We start from the raw sequence: 20,707 nt of genomic DNA on the forward strand, positions 1-20,707 counted from the left end.
CAGCAAGGCACGTATTGTATTGTTGCCATCAAGGATAACAAGATGGGGTTTATATCATATTGCATGAGTTTATCCCTCTACATCATGTCATCTTGCTTAAAGCGTTACTCTGTTCTTTTGAACTTAATACTCTAGATGCATGCTGGATAGCGGTCGATGTGCGGAGTAATAGTAGTAGATGTAGGGAGGAGTCGGTCTACTTGTCTTGGACGTGATGCCTATATACATGATCATACCTAGATATTCTCATAACTATGTTGCTCAACAGTAATTTGTTCACCCACCATAATACTTATGCTCTTGAGAGAAGCCACTAGTGAAACCTATGGCCCCCGGGTCTATTTTCCATCATATTTACTCTCCTGACAACAAGCTATTTCTCACGCCGTTTTTATTTTGTTTACTATACTTTGCATCTTTATCGTAAAAATACCAAAAATATTATCTTATCATATCTATCAGATCTCACTCTCGTAAGTGACCGTGAAGGGATTGACAACCCCTTTATTGCGTTGGTTGCGAGGATTTATTTGTTTGTGTAGGTGCGAGGGACTTGCGCGTGGCCTCCTACTGGATTGATACCTTGGTTCTCAAAAACAGAGGGAAATACTTACGCTACTTTGCTGCATCACCCTTTCCTCTTCAAGGGAAAACCAACGCAGTGCTCAAAAGGTAGCATTTACACATCATGTATGTGAATACGGCCTGCCTATCCATTTTCAGTACATGTTCCATCTGTCATCATACCATATGTATCCATTCAAATGTTGTTCTTGTGTATCAGACGTTCAAAAGGAAGAGGGCGATTGCTGATCATGGAGGAGCACAAGCAAAGTATTTGGAAAAAGTAGTGGCACCTGATAAATCAAATAGCCCATTAGGTGTAGTTGCAATATCACTTGACCCACAAAACACCGCAACTCTAGCAGACTCTAGCCCTAGCAGAATTTACGTTCTGATACCCTGTTTGATTAAATGGTTTGCTGTTATCACTTGTGGAACTAGTAATGTTTGCATGTTCATATATAGACAACTGTCAGGTTTATATGAGAGACACCATCTTTTTAACTTATATATATATCTGTGTGTGTGTGTGTGTGTTGGAATCATTTTGCTTACATCAAAGAAATTTACAGATGTCTGTGTTGCTGGTAAACGGTACAGACTTGTTACTTTAATACGTTACCAAGAACTTGTTAGTTTTACTAGTTCATGTGTAATTAAATACGTTGCCAAAACTGGTTAGTTTTACTAGTTTGATGTTAGTTTCTTATGGCTCTTGCAACACTTTATTTATGATTGCTAACATTCAAGTTTGCAGGATCCAACTGAAACTCCGTTTGCACAACAGGTATGTTTTCAGAAACTTCCTAGTTTACCTGGTTTGCTGCTGTAACTTGTTGCTGTAATAATCTTACCAACTTCAAGTTTTCAGGATCCAATTGAAAGTCCAATTGCACAGCAGGTACATTTTCAAAAATATATTTGTGTAATAGGTTTGCTGTTGTAACTTGTTGCTCTAATCAAGTTACTGACTACTCAACTTTTCAGGATCCAAGAGAAACTCCAATGCCACAACAGGTTCCTTTTGCAAAACTTGTTTGTTTAACTGCTTTGCTACTGCAACCGGTTGCTCTAATCATGTTACTGGCTACTCAACTTTTCAGGATCCAAGAGAAACTCCAATGCCACAAGAGGTACCTTTTGCAAAACTTGTTTGTTTAACTGCTTTCCTGCTGCAACCGGTTACAATGATCTTAATAACTACTTTTCAGCATCCAATTGAAACTCTTTAATTCCTTCGTTGTTTAAGTGGTTTGCTGTTATAACTCCCAGTTGAGATGTTTTGCTAACTTCAACTTTTCGGAACCCAGTCGGAAATTTAATGGCAAAACAAGTTAGCCCAAGATCAAAGAGCGAGGTCCCCATGGACGTTGTATCATCCCACAATAGTGGCACCGACCCAATCGTGCGTCATGAATTGCCAACTGTTGATGCTCTAGAGGCTAAACTATTGGTAGAAAGAGATTTTGCTTCTGCACTTAGAGCTGAAGTTGATATTTGAGGAAGCAAACAGCACAATCACAAGCCGTACTCAAGACAACCATTAAATATTTGGTGGATTTCAAAACGAAGCAAGCTAAGACTGACCGCATTTTTAAGGTCCTGAAGGAAAAAAGGAAATTAAATTCCCACTTGGTAAATCATAGGTGAAATGTTCTTTCCATCGTTGAATAACCTTTGTGTTGTTTGTTCATGTAATGATCAAACCATTTGTTTTAGAGATCATGTAATAATTATTTTTTGTTTTTTGGTTTGTAATTTTTTTGAGCACAAGTCTGTATTAATTGACAAGACTCTGAGACATTTCATTTTGATTGTTGTGCCAGACCTACAAATATGCCAATCGGGCTGAATATGCATTCAACAATAATAGTAGTATAGATGGACCGTAAGTGGCACGCATCGGAAAGGACCAAGATGATGTACTAGCTTCGCTAAAAAAAGGATGATGTTCAAGAAAAAAAAGTACACCGGCCTGGGTTATGTATGTTAGTTGATATTATTGATCCATATACTCTATAAGTGTTTATATGTCTATTAGTTTTGTACATTATTGGTTGATTGACTTGGTATTTGAATCTTGATACATCGCTTGTGTACATATCTAAATGGGAGTACACATTATGCTGCGTGTGACACTTGAGTTGGACATAAAGTGGGTTCAAATATTCGAATTCACCTTAAACTTGATTCTAGCTTCTGAATTCGAGTATCGGCATTTGTAAATCATATTCATATATGACAGTGGAATACATCTTTGTTGTGATTTTGAAGATATATAAAAACATGTAGAATGATTTATAAAGATTCCTATAGGAATACACAATGGATTCGAATTTAGTTAAACATGGATGCTTATTGTCCCAAAATTCGAAAGAAGCGACAAAATGTCCACTTCCACGTCGGCTTCCCGAAGCCAGTGTTTGGGAGATGGAAATTACTGTCTACCCCTTACACGGACAATCCATCGGCCCGATTTCCACTGCTCTCAATAGGGGTAGGTTAGTAACTTCAATTAGACGTGACACGACCGCCTCTGAGCCCATTCCGACACGGTGGGCACCAAACATGGGCGGCAAAACACATTTGATTCAAGCTCGTCCGAAAGACCTCTGTCTCTCCCTCCATTTCCCCATTCATAGACGGTCGGCGGCAAAAGAAACTTGACTCGGACAAAATCTATGTAGGCAAATATTTTCAAGAGGGGTGGGTTTGTAACATCACCCAGACGTGACACAACCGCCCAACCTGTCAGACCCGTTCATACACCGTGGGCGCCAACCGTGGGCGCCAAAACACCCTCTCCTCGCCCGAAATCGCTCTGGGCAAATATTGGTGAGATGCGAGATTACCGTCCTATCCCCAACCGACGAGACGTCCAAATTTTAAACGGGGGCTAAGTTCGTAACTTTCCCGTATTTCAGACTGGCCCGTCCCAAAAACATGGTTCCCCGTACCTCTCCCTCCATTTTCCCATTCATACACCGTCCGCGCTAGAACACCATCCCCACACCAGCCTCCTCCGTCCGCCACCCCATCCATCACCGCCGTCCTCCACCCCAACCATCGCCAGCGTCCTCCACCATGCAAGAGCGCCTACCAAGACTGCGTCGTCCACTGCTAGAGATGGACTTTTCTCATCCATGGCGACGGACCAGGAGCCTTGCATGGCGTCCTCTCGCTTCATCGGCGCCGTCATCCTCTTTGTTGGGGCCGCTCACATGACCTTCTCGTCCACCGCAGCGAGACTTATCCCCCGATGCACCCATCTACCGTCGCAGATCTGCTTCAACGCCACCGACAGCCATCGCACCCCAGATGCCTACACGTCACCGCAAGAGAGGTGGTACTTCATATCTCCTCAACTTTTTGATCTCAACTAGAAAATAGATCGTAACTTGGTTACTTCACTTTCTTTTCTAGTCTTAGAATTTAGTTCTTAGTTCAAAGCAAACAATGGATGCTAAATAGCATTTCTACGGTTTGTAGCTTTAAATCTGCCATGGCACAGTCATAATAGGGTTTAATTGATCACGCTTAGGGTTTAATTGATCATGTTGATTCTGTGGCGGTTTCTTTAATAGAAATCGGAGGGGAAACCCTCTTTTTCTCAAAAAAATTTGCTTAGGGTTTCCCCCTTCTATGATCACTATACGATCAGCATACGTGCTTCGTCTCATAATAGCACTGCTCCACCCATCAAGCTAAACAAGCTTAGTTGTTCAAATATGAACTGATATTAATAAAACAGAGTCGTTTAATTGGTCAGCTAAATGTTCCTAATTTAGTTTCGAAAATGCATGTTCGCCACTCGGGTGTGTATCTCTACAGGGTGCCCACGGTGGGCCGTGGCCCACCCAGGGATTTTGGGTCGGCCCAGGCCCTAATTCTCCTCTGTTCTGTTGTGCTTCCGATCTCTACTCGCCCCCAGCCGCCTGCCTCGCCGGCAACTTGTAGGAGGAGACGCTGGACTAACACGAGGTCAGGAGCCGCTCGCCCAACAGCGTGACCGCTGCCCGGGCGCGCCGCCGTGCCTACCTTCCCAGTCCATTCAAGGCTCAAGCGTGCAGCAGCCACTAAGCCAACCCGATTTATCCTGAGATACGTCTTCAACACTCAACAGCCACCCCTCATCACCCATTTCCTAATTTATTCCTTACTCATTTGGCAGGACTGTCATTAGGGTTTGTTGTGTACTGAGTGCTACCTACACTTAATGGTTCAGATGTATTTCAGTAATCTTTAGTACCTGTAAAGTTCACAGTGTTTCAAAATTCCGGCCCTAGGAACAGACACTAGTCATTTTGGATTGTTGGTCGTAGTGACATTGACCCAGATTACTACTGCAGGCCAGGTTTGTTGACAATTTTCCTTGTCTTTCTTACTCATTCGATATGATATCCAATTATTCACGTCGATTAGTTGCAAACAATAAGTGCTAGACCAACTTCTTGATTCAGATTTTGGACGGTCTCTTTCTGCAATTACAATTCTTCATACTTATCCTAGTAAGCTCACAAGTAATGATTGATTCACTACATCTATGCTTGCTTTGTCACATTTGTTGTCAATATTCCTTTGGGATTTTTACATCTGTGCCCCTGGTTCCTTAGCCATACTCATTCATCCCCACGCTCTTAACTTTTGCTCACTTTTCCCCACTCCCTTGCCCGAAACCCTCAGAACTGGTCACAAATGGTGGATGCCGTCGGGTTAGTGCTTTGACCGTTAAATCTGACTAGTGGGGCCGCGCTGACTGTGTCACCCGTTGGACCAGATGAGTGGGGTCGCGGTGGATGGTGCCACGGTTAGCCCGTTGGGCCGTGGTTAGACATGGGCCGTGCGCGCGCCGCAACGACAGAAGCCCGTTATGCATGCACGACATGTCCAGCTAGCCTGCATTCATGCACGTAGCTAGCCTATCTGCATGTGCCGCCACCCGCCGCCACGATGCGCTGACCTGCCTCTTTTTCACGCGAGCCGCCACGGACGCTGACGGGCCTCATTTTCACACGAGCCGCCACGGACGCAGGGACGGTTGCTGCCGCTGGTTCGTATCATCTCCCACGCGTGTCTCCTCGATGTAGAGCATTGTTTCACACTTTTCGATCCACTCGCATCTATTCAACGTGGCAATTAAAACCTATTGGCAATTAAAGTGGCGTAACGATCGATGCGGCTCGTTTGAACGTAGCAAATCCAAAGCGCGGCCGGTGCCACTCCCCTTCCCTTCCCCTTTCCCTATTTAAACCACCACCCGTCCACCTATTCTCCACACAATCATTTGCGCCGCCCCCTTCTCTTCTTCACCAAAACCCAGAGCACTCTCAAAGCGAGGCGAGTATGCAGTACAACGGCCCCACCTTCGAGCTCCCACCGACCGTGCCGGAGAGACGGTATCCGGCTGGCATCGTCGTGGAGTGGAAGCTCCGTGTGTGGGCGTTCTCACACTAGAGGGGTGCAAGGGGGTTTGCCGAGTGGTTCCTCCATGCGGGCTTCGCCCACCTCCCGCCGGGCTCGCCGGTGATGTTCCGACTGGATGAAGTGCGTCCAAACTCCAGGACTCCGCCGATAGGGCTCACCGTCACCTTCACCAACAGATTTGATGCGTACCACCTCCTAGGCAAGGTGTTTTGGTGTGGATGCGAATTCACCGGATTCACAACCCACAACATCTTCACAAACTTCGACTGCATCTTCCCCACCCGCTATGGTATGCACAGCCTCCCCTACTACATCGGCCAGGACGGCATGGAGAGGGAGCAGTGAAGACAAGGCGCAGTGAAGATGGTGGTGAAGTCCCGGTGTCGATCGTGAGCTTGTCTTGCCCTGGGGTGTTAGGGCTTTTTATCTTTTATATATTTCTATCTTAATTATGTCGTTGATTGTATCGTGAACTTTTAATCTCTGTCGTGTTATTCCCTCCCTAAGAAGTTTGTTATGCTTGCTACCCTTATTTCATATGTTATTGGTTATCAGTGTTTTTGCTTGCTATTTCTAACTTATTTGATGTGAGATAAATCGCTAGATGGATATGGTGCCGTACACGAGCCCTTCTGCTAAATCAATCAATGATTGAGTATTCCTCAATGAAAAGCAGCAAGTTTTCGCCCATTTAGAGTAGGGTCAAGTTTTCGCACGCGCGGATAATGGATTAGTTGAAGTGTCAAAAAGGAAACTAAAGCTAGAAAAATGAGCCATGTTGAGGTTGAAAAGAAGAAGAAAAGCTATTTTTTTTAATTGTTGGTGGCCCTATTCCGTATATTGTATGAACAAAAACAAGCTAATTTTTGAATAATTTGTGGACTATGCTATGGTTTAGGGTACATTATGTTTTATGTAAGAAGTATGCTATGGTTGCTACTTTTTATGTTATCGATGTATGCTTGCTACGTGAGATATCGGTCGATGGATATGGTGCCGTAGCCGAGGTACTTCTTAATAAAGAACAAAAACAAAAAATCGTGTATACAATATTTTTCTTGCAACAAAAACTTGTTTATAATACCCGCATGTCAAAAAATGAACCCAAAAATGAAAGTGTTGTGCCGTAGGCTATATACAGAAGGAAATTGCCATGATATGTACAAATAAATTTGACATGTGCAAGTCCAACAATAAATCGATTTACCATCATGCACTATTTTTGTTCGGCATGGCAAACCATGGATTTACCATGGTAATAATCAAGGTTAAAAACAGAGCGAGCGCGTGGGCCTTCGACACTCAACGCGATGAGACGGCCCAACCAGAGCTTAGTTTCAATTTGGGCCCTAGAACTACGTTTTCTTTTCTTTTGCGGTCGGTGTTGTCTGACGAAACTGACGGGTACCCGAAACTGACATGATCCACAAATTAAGCAACACAGAGCATAGAGCACATGATCCACAAATTAAGCAACACAGAGCATAGAGCACATGATCCACAAATTTAAGCAAATCGTAGAGCACATGATCCACAAATTTACCAAATCCTAGAGCACATGATCTAACGAGTGATGACCAGCAAGTAAGCAAATCCTAGAGCAACTACACAAAAATAAAAGGGATAAAATCCTAAAGCTATCAGATTTGCCTGCTTGTTCAATTGAATAATTTGCTTCAAGTTCTTGTTCATCTTCTTTATTTCCCCCTTTAGATCTGCATCCCCAACTACTAGAGCAGCACTTTCAGAGACCAAATTCGTTGTTGCTGACGGCAGATTGAGCTCCCGGGTTGGGGCCCCATTGAATTGAATCCGCTTAAAGTAGTCATCCAGCCATTCAAAATGTGTGCATTTCTTCACGATCTGAATGAAAAAATGAACCCTAAATCCCAGATTGAAAAAGAATTAAAAGCAAATAGAAAAAGAAATTAGAGAAAAATCATGAGATCTAACCTGCCCCTCTCGCTTGCTCTCGCATTTCACGAACTCACGCCCATAGTTTCCATTCTTGACCTCCTTCGAAGTCAACCGGATCAGTGGCGCGCTACATGGGCAGTCAGGACATCGCTCCATGGGAAGTGGACCATACTGGGTCCACGAGGGGCGAGAGGCTGAAGTGGAGCTCGACATATCACCCAAAGTCGCCGGAGAAGAAGAAGTAGAGGAGTGGCTCCTCTCGTCGCCGGAGAAGAAGCAGCAGAGGAGGAGTGGCTCCTCTCGTCGCTGCAGAATAAGCACCAGAATAAAGGGGTACCCGAAGAAAGGGGATGCACAACCAACAAGTCTCACGGATCGCCTCTCGCGGATCGCCCCACGATCCAACGATGCGGAGCCGTCCATGTGATCCAACGGCGCGGAGCCTGGTCGCAGCCTGCCCTCAGAATTACTTCTAGAAGACCACATCTGAGGGCTCTCGCTTGGCGCTAGGGTATGATCGGACGGCTGACGTTCGGAGCTAGGGTTAGGCGAAACCCCGCAGGGTTTAGAGGGGTTTTGAGCTGGTCAACGGGGTTTCAAAGGCTTTTTTTAAAGCTTAGGACAGTGGGGGCACCCCCCATTGACTTTGTATTAAACCTCAACGCAAAGAGTTACATGGATAAGATTACATGGGGGGGGGGGGGTAGGGGGTAGGGGTTGGGAGAGGCCCTATACATCAAGGTATAGAGGAGTCGACTAGATCAGATCAGCAACCTGCTCAACAAATGGCACTAGGGCCTCTTTGACTCTATGTCTCATCATACCAAAGTCAAGCTTGAACCTTCAGCTCCATCCTTCCACTGTGGGCACTATACCTCTAAAATGCTTATTGTTACGTTCCTTCGAGATGCTCTAAGAAACTATGATGAAAATATCCATGAACATTGGTCCGGTCCACGTACTTTTTGCTGCATGCAGAATCTGCAGCCTGTTGCCATGCATTGGCCACGCGATCCCTAACTTCCCCCAACATGCCCTACTGAATTCACACTGAAAGAACAAGTGCTCAACTGATTCTTCGGGGGGTCGGTGGCATAACAGGCAGGCATAGTTGTCATCCCTCAGTTTCATATTCTTCCTCTTGAGCAACCCTCGTGTGTTTAGTTTGTCCGCAAGAAGCAGCCAAGCAAAAACCTTCCACTTGTTGGTGCATTTTGTCTTCCAGATCCACTTAAAAGATTTGTCTGCCTCCCCATCCCGGAAACAGTGCAGGTAAAACTTGTTGGAAGCGAATCCATCCGATCCCCATACAGCCTTCCATACATCTTTCCCCTCTGTCAGCTCCATCGTGGACAGGGTGATCTGGAGGTCTTCGAGCTCTTCTCTAGCCTGAATCGAGAGCGGTAAGTGGAAGTTTTGGCCAAGCGTAGGCGCAGTCAGCAGCATCTGAACGGATATATCTTCATTTTTAGAGAAGGAAAACAGGCGGGGGTGGCTATCGGCTAGAATATCTCCATGCCAGTCATCCTTCGAGAACAAAGTTGTGCTCCCATCTCCCACTTCAACGGATGTGACACCTCTGTAAATTGGTGCAAGGTTCATGATATCCTTCCACCAGAACGATCCACATGGGTCAAAAGCATGCGACACCCAGCCCTCATAGTACGTGCCCCAAACAAGCTGAACCCATGGTATATCCATGCGGTTATAGAATTTGTGCAGTTGTTTTAGCAGCAAACCTTGGTTTTGGACCTTAAGATCGAGTACCCCGAGCTCCCCTTTGTGCTTAGGCCTGCAAACCAGTCCCCAAGCCGCCAAAGAAATAGATTTCATGCCATCGTCCGTGTTCTTGGCCCAGAGGCAGTAGCGTCGCAACTTGTCCAGATGGTCAAGTATCTTCGATGGCAGCCTGATGGAACACATAGCATAGATCGCTAGAGAGGCGATCACCGAGTTTATGAGGGTAAGTTTGGAGCCAAGGTCAAGAAGCATAGCTGTCGTAGAGAGTTTGCGCTCGACTGATGATACGAGAGGCATGAGGTCAGTCACCGTCGGCCTGGTAGTGCCCATGGGCAACCCTAGGTACGTAAACGGCATGGAGTCGATCGAGCAACCAAAAACCTGAGCCAGGTGCGAGGTCGTGTCAGCGTCTGTGTTGATGGTGATAAGAGTGGATTTTTGGAAGTTGATGCGTAGCCCCACCAACAATGCATAGTCCTGAAGGATTGTTTTGATGGTCTCGGCTTGGGTTCTGTCAGCGGGCATCACAAGGATGGTGTCGTCCGCCTACTGAATAACGGGATAGTCTTCTTCAGGAGCAGGTATGGGCAGCTGGAGATCACTCGCACGATAAGCTTCATTGATGGAAGCTTGCAGTAGATCGGCTGCGAGTACAAAGATGAGTGGAGAAAACGGGTCTCCTTGGCGCACACCACGCAAGCAGAAGAATTGCCTGCCTTGGGGCCCATTAAGGAGGATAGAGGACTTTGCCTTCGAAAACAAGCAGTTGATCCATCCAAGCCATCGATCGTCAAAACCCATACACCTCATGATCTCCATCATCAGGGCATGTTCTATCATGTCGAACGCCTTAGCAATATCCAGCTTCAATATAGCAACCTCTCGCCCCGATGCTTGGCATTGGTGGATGAATTCAAATGCCCACGCAACACAGTCTTGGATCGATCGGCCTTTCAAGAAGCCGTATTGATTTCGGTGGATGATCTTAAGAATCATGCGTTGCAGGCGGTTCGCGGGGAGTTTGGTCAAAATCATGAGACAACAGTTCGGCAGAGTTATCGGGCGATAGTCATTTGCAGTCTCGGGGGATTGGATGTTAGGGATGAGAGTGATAAACCCCGTGTTCAGGCTTTCAAGATCCAGCTTACCTGCATAAAACTCATAACAAAGACGATAAAAGTCTTCTTTAATGATATGCCAGCATGATTTAATGAAGCTGCCACTGAAGCCATCTGGGCCCGGAGCACGATCAGCTGGCATCTCTTTGACCACTTGATCAATTTCCTGGCGGGTGAAAGGATTAGACAGCGACTGGAGCCCCTCCACCTTTTTGATGATCCGTCTCAAATCAAATTTCATGCTGGTTTGATTGGAACACCCGAGTCTGTCTTTGAATGCCTGAAAGAGTACAACCTCTTTACCCACATGATCATGTATAACCGAGTCATCAGACAGTCTGAGCAAAGCAATGTTGTTCCTTCGGTAACGCTCACTGGCCACCCTGTGAAAGAATTTCGTGTTGCCATCGCCAAACTTGAAATATCTGATAGTGCAGCATTTCATCCAGTACGCTTTCTTGCAATCTAGCAAGTGGAGGAGATGTTGTTTTAATATCAGTCGGAAATTAGCCTCGGAAAAAAACAACCTTCTCCGTTCCTCTAATCCGTCAATCTCCAAGAGTATTTTGTTGCAATTGTCAATCAGCATCGAGCGTTTGGATATTTTCTTGCTCCGCTACTTCAGGTCATAACGCAGATTTTTTTAGTTTCTTGCATAGAACTGCAGCTGCGTTCGGTGCATAGCAACGCTTAGCCCAGGATCGTTTCACCACATCAAAGAACCCTGGTTGCTTAATCCAGAAATCTTTGAAACGAAATAATTTGGACTTGGGTATTTTGGATTGGATGCTCACATAGCAAGGGACGTGATCGGACGTGGGCTTACCCAGGGGCATAACAACAGTGTTCGGATATTTGGCTGCCCAGTTAACTGAAGTGAAATGCCAATCGAGCTGCTCAAGCAATGGGTCAGATTGCATGTTACTCCAGGTAAACGATCGCCCTTTGATTGGTAACTCAACCAGAGACTGTCTCCGGATGAATTCATTAAAGAGAAGCATACCATTAGCGTCTCCTCCTCCTGTGTTACGGTTGTCGGGCGCTCGAATGAAGTTAAAGTCACCGAGGATAAGCCAATCTTCACTACCAGGAATGTCAAGATCAAACAGCCAGGTAGTGAAAATCATCCTATTTGGATCAGCGCATGGTCCATAGATATTAACTAACGTCCATGAACCATTAGATTGCGTTGAGGTGAGTCTAACGCCGAGCGCAAATGGTTCAGAAAAAACCGCAACGCCAGAGAAAACCGAGCTCATCCACACTGTAATAAGACCACCGGAATTCCCAACAGAGGGCACAAATTCAAACATATCAAATTTTTTAGGACATAACTGCCTAACAAAAGAAATATTGAAAGAAGTGCGCTTAGTTTCTTGAAAACAAATGACTGAACAACCACTAATATCGATCGTGTTACGGATCGCCAGTTGCTTCTTGTCTGAATTGATCCCTCGCATGTTCCAGCATAGAACATTCCAATGTTTATTCTGCGACATCGCACCTAGTGCTGTTCAGGGTCGCTCCCCTGATCGCCCACTAGGAGCTTCTGGGGACTGAGATCGTCAGGTGAAATTCCACACATGGTAGTGCGAACAAACTGCAGCTGATGAATAGGAGTCAGGGGAGGCACCTGGTCACTCGACACGGTAGGGCTGTTGATCAACAGATTGGTGCACGGATCCGTCGCCTTAGAGGAGCAGGTAATCGAGGGTGCACTCCTCGGCTTGACCTTGGACTGCCCATTCTTCGTGTCAGTGACTTGGGGAATCCTGAATCCTTCATACTTCATGGAACAAGTGCTGCGACGAAGACAAGTCGTATCAACTAGAGCTTTTTCTGCCGAGACCATCTTCTGAAGATACTGATTGCATGGTTTGGCAGCAGGCACAACAGATAACAGGGCATCTGGGGCTTCAGTAGTCACAACGGACCCCGAGCTGTAACTTTCAGCTTCAGGCATAGAAATCCGTTCTGCATGCCTCTCCCAAATGTCTGACGGAATGAAGATTGGCATATCAAGGCCAACAGAAGGTCCCATGAGACGACCAAAGCTGACATCCACTTCGCACCTCCCTCTGATCACAGCGTGGGAAATTGCTAGGCAGAGGGCGAGAGGATTAATCGGCAGTAAACCATGGCTCATTGTTGGAGCAGAGGACTCGGGCCCTTCAATGCAACGGGTAAACCTACCGAAGGAGATCATCCAGAGAAATTGCAGAAAAGACAGTCCTTCCTCTGTCCCCACCTCGAACGAGTGGGAAACACCCACAGTACGAACAAATTGAACTCCAGTTTCCTATCTACCATTGATCAGAGCATCCGCAGCCTCTTCAATATCAGAATAAACAGACCATTCGTCCTGCGGGTCATCAGAGATGTTGCTTTCCTGTTCTACTCCATCCATGAGCGAGGAAACGGTGTACTGAAACAGAGTTCTGAAACTAAAACCTCTGTAAGGAGGGGGTGCGACAGGCCAAACCCCCAACCATCATTCTGCAACTGTTGCTGTTGTGGAGCCTGTTGCTCCCACGCTGCATCAATCTGCTATTGCATCATCTGCTGGTGGTCAAGCAGCCACTGTTGTGCAGCCGTCAGATAAGGCAACTCATATGGATGAGGAGATACATTCATGGGAGGGGCCTCATCTTCGTTGCCAACAAGGCCAGAGATGGTGTCTCTGCCATTCAGAACGTAGACAGGGACCGACCATGATCTCCCCATGCCTGGCAGGGTGCCAATACGCTTGACAACAAGACTGTGTTGCACCTGAGCAATATTACTAATGAGAACACGGATGAGAACCCTCTCTTTGTTCTGTCCTGGTCTGTGCCAAAGGTCCAATTTTTCAAAGCATGAGACAACTTTATTGATATAGTGATCCGTTTGGTAATCCATTGGGAAGGCCAAGAACAGAACCCAAGCAACATACTGAAAAGGGCACTGACGCAAATTTTCACCTTCATCATGTCGCACAAAAAAAAGGTCATCTCCTCATCCAAGGGATCTGACTAATGCGGGCTTTCCTGGATAAACTGATCTCTCAGTGCAACAACTGCAAACGCAACCATGCCAACCCCAATAGGATACACAAAAGCCTCTGGCACCTCTAGATGGAAATCTTCAGTCATGATGCGGACTATCTCATTCAACACCAACTGCTTCTGATGATCTGGCACCGGAGGGGTAGCAGTGACGATGGCGTACCTTTCATGGCTGAGCGGCGGGTCGTCCATGATACGTCTCCGTCGTATCTACTTTTCCAAACACTTTTGCCCTTGTTTTGGACTCTAACTTGCATGATTTGAATGGAACTAACCCGGACTGACGCTGTTTTCAACAGAATTGCCATGGTGTTATCTTTGTGCAGAAACAAAAGTTCTCGGAATGACCTAAAACTTCACGGAGATTATTTTTGGAAATAATAAAAACTACTGGCAAAAGAATCAAGGCCAGGGGGCCCACACCCTGTCCACGAGGGTGGGGGGGGCGCCCCCTGCCTCGTGGGCCCCCTGGAGCTCCACCGACCTCAACTCCAACTCCAACTCCATATATTCGTGTTCGGGGAGAAAAAATCAGCGAGAAAGATTCATCGCGTTTTACGATATGGAGCCGCCGCCAAGCCCTAAACTCTCTCAGGAGGGCTGATCTGGAGTCCGTTCGGGGCTCTGGAGAGGGGAATCCATCGCCGTCGTCATCATCAACCATCCTCCATCACCAATTTCATGATGCTCACCGCCGTGCGTGAGTAATTCCATCGTATGCTTGCTGGACGGTGATGGGTTGGATGAGATTTATCATGTAATCGAGTTAGTTTTGTTAGGGTTTGATCCCTAGTATCCACTATGTTCTGAGATTGATGTTGCTATGACTTTGCTATGCTTAATGCTTGTCACTAGGGCCCGAGTGCCATAATTTCAGATCTGAACCTATTATGTTTTCATGAATATATGTGAGTTCTTGATGCTATCTTGCAAGTCTATAGTCACCTACTATGTGTTATGATCCGGCAACCCCGAAGTGACAATAATCGGGACCACTCCCGGTGATGATCGTAGTTTGAGGAGTTCATGTATTCACTGTTAATGCTTTGGTCCGGTACTCTATTAAAAGGAGGCCTTAATATCCCTTAGTTTCCGCTAGGACCCCGCTGCCACGGGAGGGTAGGACAAAAGATGTCATGCAAGTTCTTTTCCATAAGCACGTATGACTATATTCGGAATACATGCCTACATTACATTGATGAATTGGAGCTAGTTCTGTGTCACCCTATGTTATAACTATTGCATGAATAATCACATCCGTCATAATTATCCATCACCGATCCAATGCCTACGAGCTTTTCACATATTGTTCTTCGCTTATTTACTTTTCCGTTGCTACTGTTACAATCACTACAAAACCCAAAAATATTACTGTTGCTACCGTTACCGTTACTTCCATACTACTTCGCTACTAAATACTTTGCTGCAGATACTAAGTTATCCAGGTGTGGTTGAATTGACAACTCAACTGCTAATAGTCGAGAATATTCTTTGGCTCCCCTTGTGTCGAATCAATAAATTTGGGTTGAATACTCTACCCTCGAAAACTGTTGTGATCCCCTATACTTGTGGGTTATCAGTCCACCACAATCATATTGTGCGCCAGACGATGGTCTGGACCGCGCTCGATCCGGGCACCTATCGGCATGAACTGGAACGGACGGGCCGGGAAGTTGGCCATGGTGGCGGAGAGCTCGACGGTGCACACTGCTGTCGATGGAGGTAGAGTGCAGAGAGGAGGGTTTCCTTGCTGCTCGTTGGTCGACTGGGGTGGCAGAATAGGGAACTGGCCTGGGGCTGGAAGCGGAGTCGTCAAGCCAATGACATTCGAGGGAAGGGCCCCACATTCGAGCTTATTTTTGGGCCGCCAAATCTTATTATTCTTTGGGAAGTGAGGATTCCGCTTACGTGTCATAGGCCTAGGATTTGTGGTGCTGATATGCTGCCGCTCCAGCTTCTTCTTGCGCCAAAATAAACAAAGGGTGTTTTTTTTTCAGGGCAATGTTCCGGACCATGGCCCAAGAATGAATAGTGCAGGCAGTATAGAAGGCCTGGGTAGGAGGCTCTAAGATGGGCCGAACTGTTGCATATACCACAGGCCTTGATGGGCTGGTCAAGGGATATCCGAGTACAAAAGCACGCCCACTTAAAATTATTACACGAGTCACAAAGTTTTGCCTTGCAGTTAGCCACCTTGTGGTCAGGCGCACAACATCTAAGGCAACGACCCAAAATATCATGGATTGTCTCCAAAGATGGCAGGTCATTTAATTCGCAGATTTTCTGGATACTTCTGTCATCATAATGAGCCTGCTGAAGATCCAAGATATTCTCCAAGACATCAGAAGGAATGTCCCACCAACTGCGCTCTCGGTGATCCTTTCCAAAAAAAAATTTGGAAAGAAAATAATGATTTTTGAGGAGAAAGGAATTTCCAAACTACCAAATTGAACTGTTGCAATGGTCGGAATCTCGTCGGAGCAAGGATCATCCCGATCAACATTTGTGTGACAAGAAACCTCTTCAAGTGATTTTAGAAGGTTGGCAGATACCTATTTGGAGAAACCAAATTTTACCAATTCACTTCAAGAAGAATTATCCTTAGAAGCACTTTGCTCAAGAAAACCCAGATTGGAACGAATGGCTTTGGGTGCTCTGGACCATAATTCATTGATTTCATGCGGCGTATTCCAACCATCAGACCCATCAAACGGAGCAGTCCAGGGCTGTTTGAATAACCCAAAGTGACAAATAAAGTCTGGCCAAACTCTATCCCATAGAGCATAGATGAAATGACCCACTTTATTCGAGGCGACAGAGAAACGAAAATTCTTTGCACCAATATGGGTCACATTGAAACCAGAAGCAACACCCCCAATGCAACATTGCAAGGCCAATCCAACCGAAGCACATGAGAGGGGGAAGGAAGCTGAGGAAAAAGTGACCACCAAGAAAAATTCCTTGCAGGTAGGAGAGGGAGAGAAGTGCACCGTGGATTTGAAACGCCTACGAACCTGGTCCTCGACCTTGAGGCCGGGGTTAAAGTCCTAATGGAGTAGGCCTTCCATGATGCAAGCATGGTGCTCATGTTGTCGGGAGTGGGGTAGATCGCCAGAGGTGATGGTGGTGGTGGTGGTGGGGGAGGTGGAGGGAGGAGCCATCAAAGGCTTTGACTGAGCATAAATAATTTTAAAAAATCGAAAAAATATGAAACCTTTGCCATTCGTCGTTTTATAGGACACACTAACGTTGAAAAAAATACTAAACTTGGTATATGTACATTTAGAGAAAAAAACCTAGCTAGCACGATCGAGGTAAAATGAGCACCATTAATTAAAAAATCGAAAAAAATATAAAACTTGCGCACAATGTTGTCTTCTGTGACATGTTACCAACCAAAAATCATAAACTTTGTCTATGGACATTTTCATGAAAAAACCTTCACACATATGAGCTATCATGTACAACGTTTCATAGAGACCAAGGAGAGGAGGTAGGGTTTCCCTTCGGTTTTTGAATTTTTTTTAAAAAAAAATCACCAAAGCTTGATTTCAAAGTTAATAAGAAGGATCTGAACTTAGTTTTCCATTTTCATATGGTAAACATGGTTTTTACCCTAGCTTGGGAGCTCATTTGGAGCAAATTTCTCATGACTACAAGTTTTGTAGACGCAAAAGAGATCGGATTGATCACCCTAACGTTTATAATAGTTCAGCAAACTGTGTAACTCACACCACAGGGGAATGGATTGAAGTGTTGGTTCAAATTCAAAGTTTGCCTCAGTAGTTCAAATTCAACGTTTACATATAGAATTATTACACCTTACAAGTTTTCACAGTACTTCAAATTGACGATAGAATCCTTATTACAAATCTTTAAAGTTCAATGTTTATGACTTGCATTCAAGTTCAAATTCAAATCTTTGCCTTGCTCCTTGTGTTCCGGGATGGGTTAACCGTCTTGCTTCTGGTTTCCCTGGCTGGGATATTTTGTGCTTTTGAAAGCTTTGTCTTGTTGCTTCTGATCTTCACTTCTGGTGGTGGCGGTTTTGTTGAGCTTTGACTGATCGAGCAAGTGATGACCAGTTGACGGTCATTTGTGGGCTCACTAATCTTTAAAGGAACTTCAGACAAAATAACTTCCTCCTCTCTTATAGCTTCAAAACCTTCGTAAGCCATGGTTTCAAATTCCGCATCAGATGATGGTTCAACCGAAGTTTCTTCCTCTCTAGGTCTTTTCTATCTTGTGCCTCTAATTATCCTAGAGCTGGGTCAAACAGAAATAAGCTTAGCCATCGATAAAAAAGAGAACAAATGAAAAAATGGAAAGATTGCACACAAGCCAAGCTGCTACTTCAGTTGCTTCATTCTCTAAACTTGTTGCATTATCCTCTGCTGCTGCATTATCCTCTAAACTTCCTGCATTCTCCATTGCTGCTGCAATATCCTCTAAACTTGCTGCATTATCCATTGCTGCTGCATTCTCCTCTGCATTTTCTGATGCCCATTGTTCCTCTTGTCCAAATGATGCATCAACTGGATTGGTACAACGCCTAGCAATATGTCCTAGGATACCACATCTTTTGCACTTACGCTGTTTTTACACGACCCTCTTCACCAGCTCTTATCCTGTTTTTCCTTGGTCTTCCTGGTGGTCTAGTCAGTACAGGAGAATGGAGTTTGAACCCTGGGTCTACTATGTTCCATTGGTCTTTTCCCAAGAGTGCAGGCACATTTTCAGCATAAGCAGCCCTAAATTTGGCAACAGAGAAATATTCAGAGCAATACTGATCAACTTCACCATCGTCACCTCCAATAACAGTCATGAGATGTAGGGCATGTATGCACGGCTTCCCGCGGATCTGCCATTGCCTACAGCTGCATTCATTGGTTGCAAGGTTCATTGGATATCTCCCTTCCCTATTTTTACTGTCAGCGTATGTCACCTCAGCCTCGTATGTCGACGGTCGAATGCATTTCATTCTTAGTCCTCTTGCCTTGGCATGCAATGCCTTAATCAGAGATGGGAGCATAAGATGGCCAACATATTGTGTTTCTGCAATTCTTTTACGAAGAGCCATCTTTACCATGATCATCTGCCTGATCTTATCAAATGCTTGCCACAACAAAAGCCCTTTCACAGACTTGAACTTTGCATTGAAACACTCAGCGAGGTTATTGGTCACATAGTCTACTTTGCAGATTTCATTGAATTTGCTTCTTGACCACAGCTTTCCATGATGTTCATCCATGTACTTCTTCACCAAAGGATTATGAGCATACAACACTCTCAAATGGTGCTCATGCTTCCTCAAGCTACATGTGTATGATGCTGGCCATAGATTCTCATCACAAACTTTGCCTTTGAATTTCTTTTTAAAATTCTGCACTAGGTGTCGCATACATTCCCTATGTTCCACTCTAGGGAATACAATTTCTACTGCAGTTTCTAAACCCTTGCAAGCATCTGTGTGTATAACTAAACCTGAGGGTGTACCTATAATGTTGCGCAACTGCTGCAGAAACCGAACCCAACTCTCCTCACTCTCTACCTCCAACACACCAAATGCAACTGGGAATAGCCAGTTGTGTCCATCAACTGCAGAAGCTGCTGCTAGCTGGCCTCTCCATCTTCCATTCAAAGCAGTCGCATCGACAGCCAAATAGGGCCTACAACCATTCAGAAACCCCTGCCAGCAAGCCTTGAAACAAACAAAATCCCTCCTGAAGCACTCCTTCTCTATTGCCTTCCCTTTTAATTTGTACTTAACTGTATGCTTGTCAATCTCTACAACACTCCCTGGACTAGCCGTCTCCACTTCAGCTTTGAAGGTGTAAAGGAACTGAAAACTCTCATTCCATGGACCATTAATCCTATCAAGAGCCCTTTCCTTAGCATAGAAAATCTTCATGTATTGTACATTAATCTTGTAATTCTCAAATAGCTTCCCATGGAGTGCTGTTGGACCAATTGTTAGTGTTTCCCTCACCCAATCCAAGATTGCATCTGCCACCCACCTAGTCTTTGCAAGCTTAGATTTGTCCTTTCCCCCTCCCCCTCCAGGTGGGCAAGTGTGCCCGTGTGGGTTGCTTTTTATCTGAAACGAAATGAAAAATGATGTCAAATACAATTAAGATACAATACACATGATCTGAATATAGAATGGATAAATAATCTGATAACAATATTCAGTTGTAATACCTGAATCAATTTGCTATTTCGCATAGTGGATGCATGCAACCTCCACCTACACCTATCATAAGGGCAATGAACAGTGAATCTTCCTGGCTCACTCCTATCAACCTCATAAGAGTTTTCAGTGAGAACGCAATATGTAGTCACTGCATTACGATAGTCCACCATCAATTCGAATACGGTTCCTGGAGTAAGGTCAGGATTCTCCCTGTTCCACTCAATTGTTGGCATGTCCTCACCATCATATTCTTGTAAAACTAAGGAGTCTAAGTTCTCCTCCCTCTCTTCATCATCAATGTCATCAAATCTAGCACGGCTGCTAGGCTCCTCTGCATATTGATCTTCCACTGCCTGTTGACCGACTCTATCTACCAGTTCAGGGAATAGAATCTCATCCTCATCATCATGTCGAGGCACTTCCTCGTCAGGCTCTGCATCTACTTCTACATCAGGTGCAGAAGGGAGAGGAGAAGTGGCAGAATTAGCGGCAGCCGACATGTTGTGGCTTTCAGAACCACTAGGTTTACTTGGTCTCGACCTACAAGGAGTGCGAGGACGCTCGCTATTAGCAGAGACAGATGATGTTTGAACACCCTTTGGGATACGTTGTTTGCGTGCCTGAAGCACACCGATATGGATTTTATCGAAACGGCTGTCAGCATTCAAACTAAATAGCAATCCCAGATGCTCATCACAAGTTAATGG

At 45.2% G+C, this 20,707-nt stretch overlaps 1 protein-coding gene across 1 annotated transcript; it reads right to left on the reverse strand.

Moving 5' to 3' along the window:
* Positions 1 to 18,094: 18,094 nt before the first annotated feature.
* LOC141027255 (uncharacterized) lies at positions 18,095 to 20,500 on the reverse strand. Its single transcript, XM_073504245.1, has 3 exons — positions 20,009 to 20,500; positions 18,425 to 19,904; positions 18,095 to 18,342 (listed from the first exon to the last, which is right to left on the reverse strand). The coding sequence occupies exons 1-3, from the start codon at positions 20,498 to 20,500 to the stop codon at positions 18,095 to 18,097; spliced, it is 2,220 nt and encodes a 739-aa protein (XP_073360346.1).
* Between the last annotated feature and the right edge of the window lie 207 nt (positions 20,501 to 20,707).

Source organism: Aegilops tauschii, chromosome 7, assembly GCF_002575655.3.
Source record: "Aegilops tauschii subsp. strangulata cultivar AL8/78 chromosome 7, Aet v6.0, whole genome shotgun sequence".
NCBI classification, from domain to species: domain Eukaryota; kingdom Viridiplantae; phylum Streptophyta; class Magnoliopsida; order Poales; family Poaceae; genus Aegilops; species Aegilops tauschii.

Bases quoted from the DNA above. Each gene is read 5' to 3' on its own strand.
- LOC141027255 (XM_073504245.1), bottom strand. From the start codon at position 20,500: ATGTCGGCTGCCGCTAATTCTGCCACTTCTCCTCTCCCTTCTGCACCT. The intron at 19,905-20,008 runs GTATTACAACTG...ATTTCGTTTCAG, and splicing joins GAAATAGCAAATTGATTCAG to ATAAAAAGCAACCCACACGG. The intron at 18,343-18,424 runs GTGAAGAGGGTC...GTACCAATCCAG, and splicing joins GAAAAACAGGATAAGAGCTG to TTGATGCATCATTTGGACAA.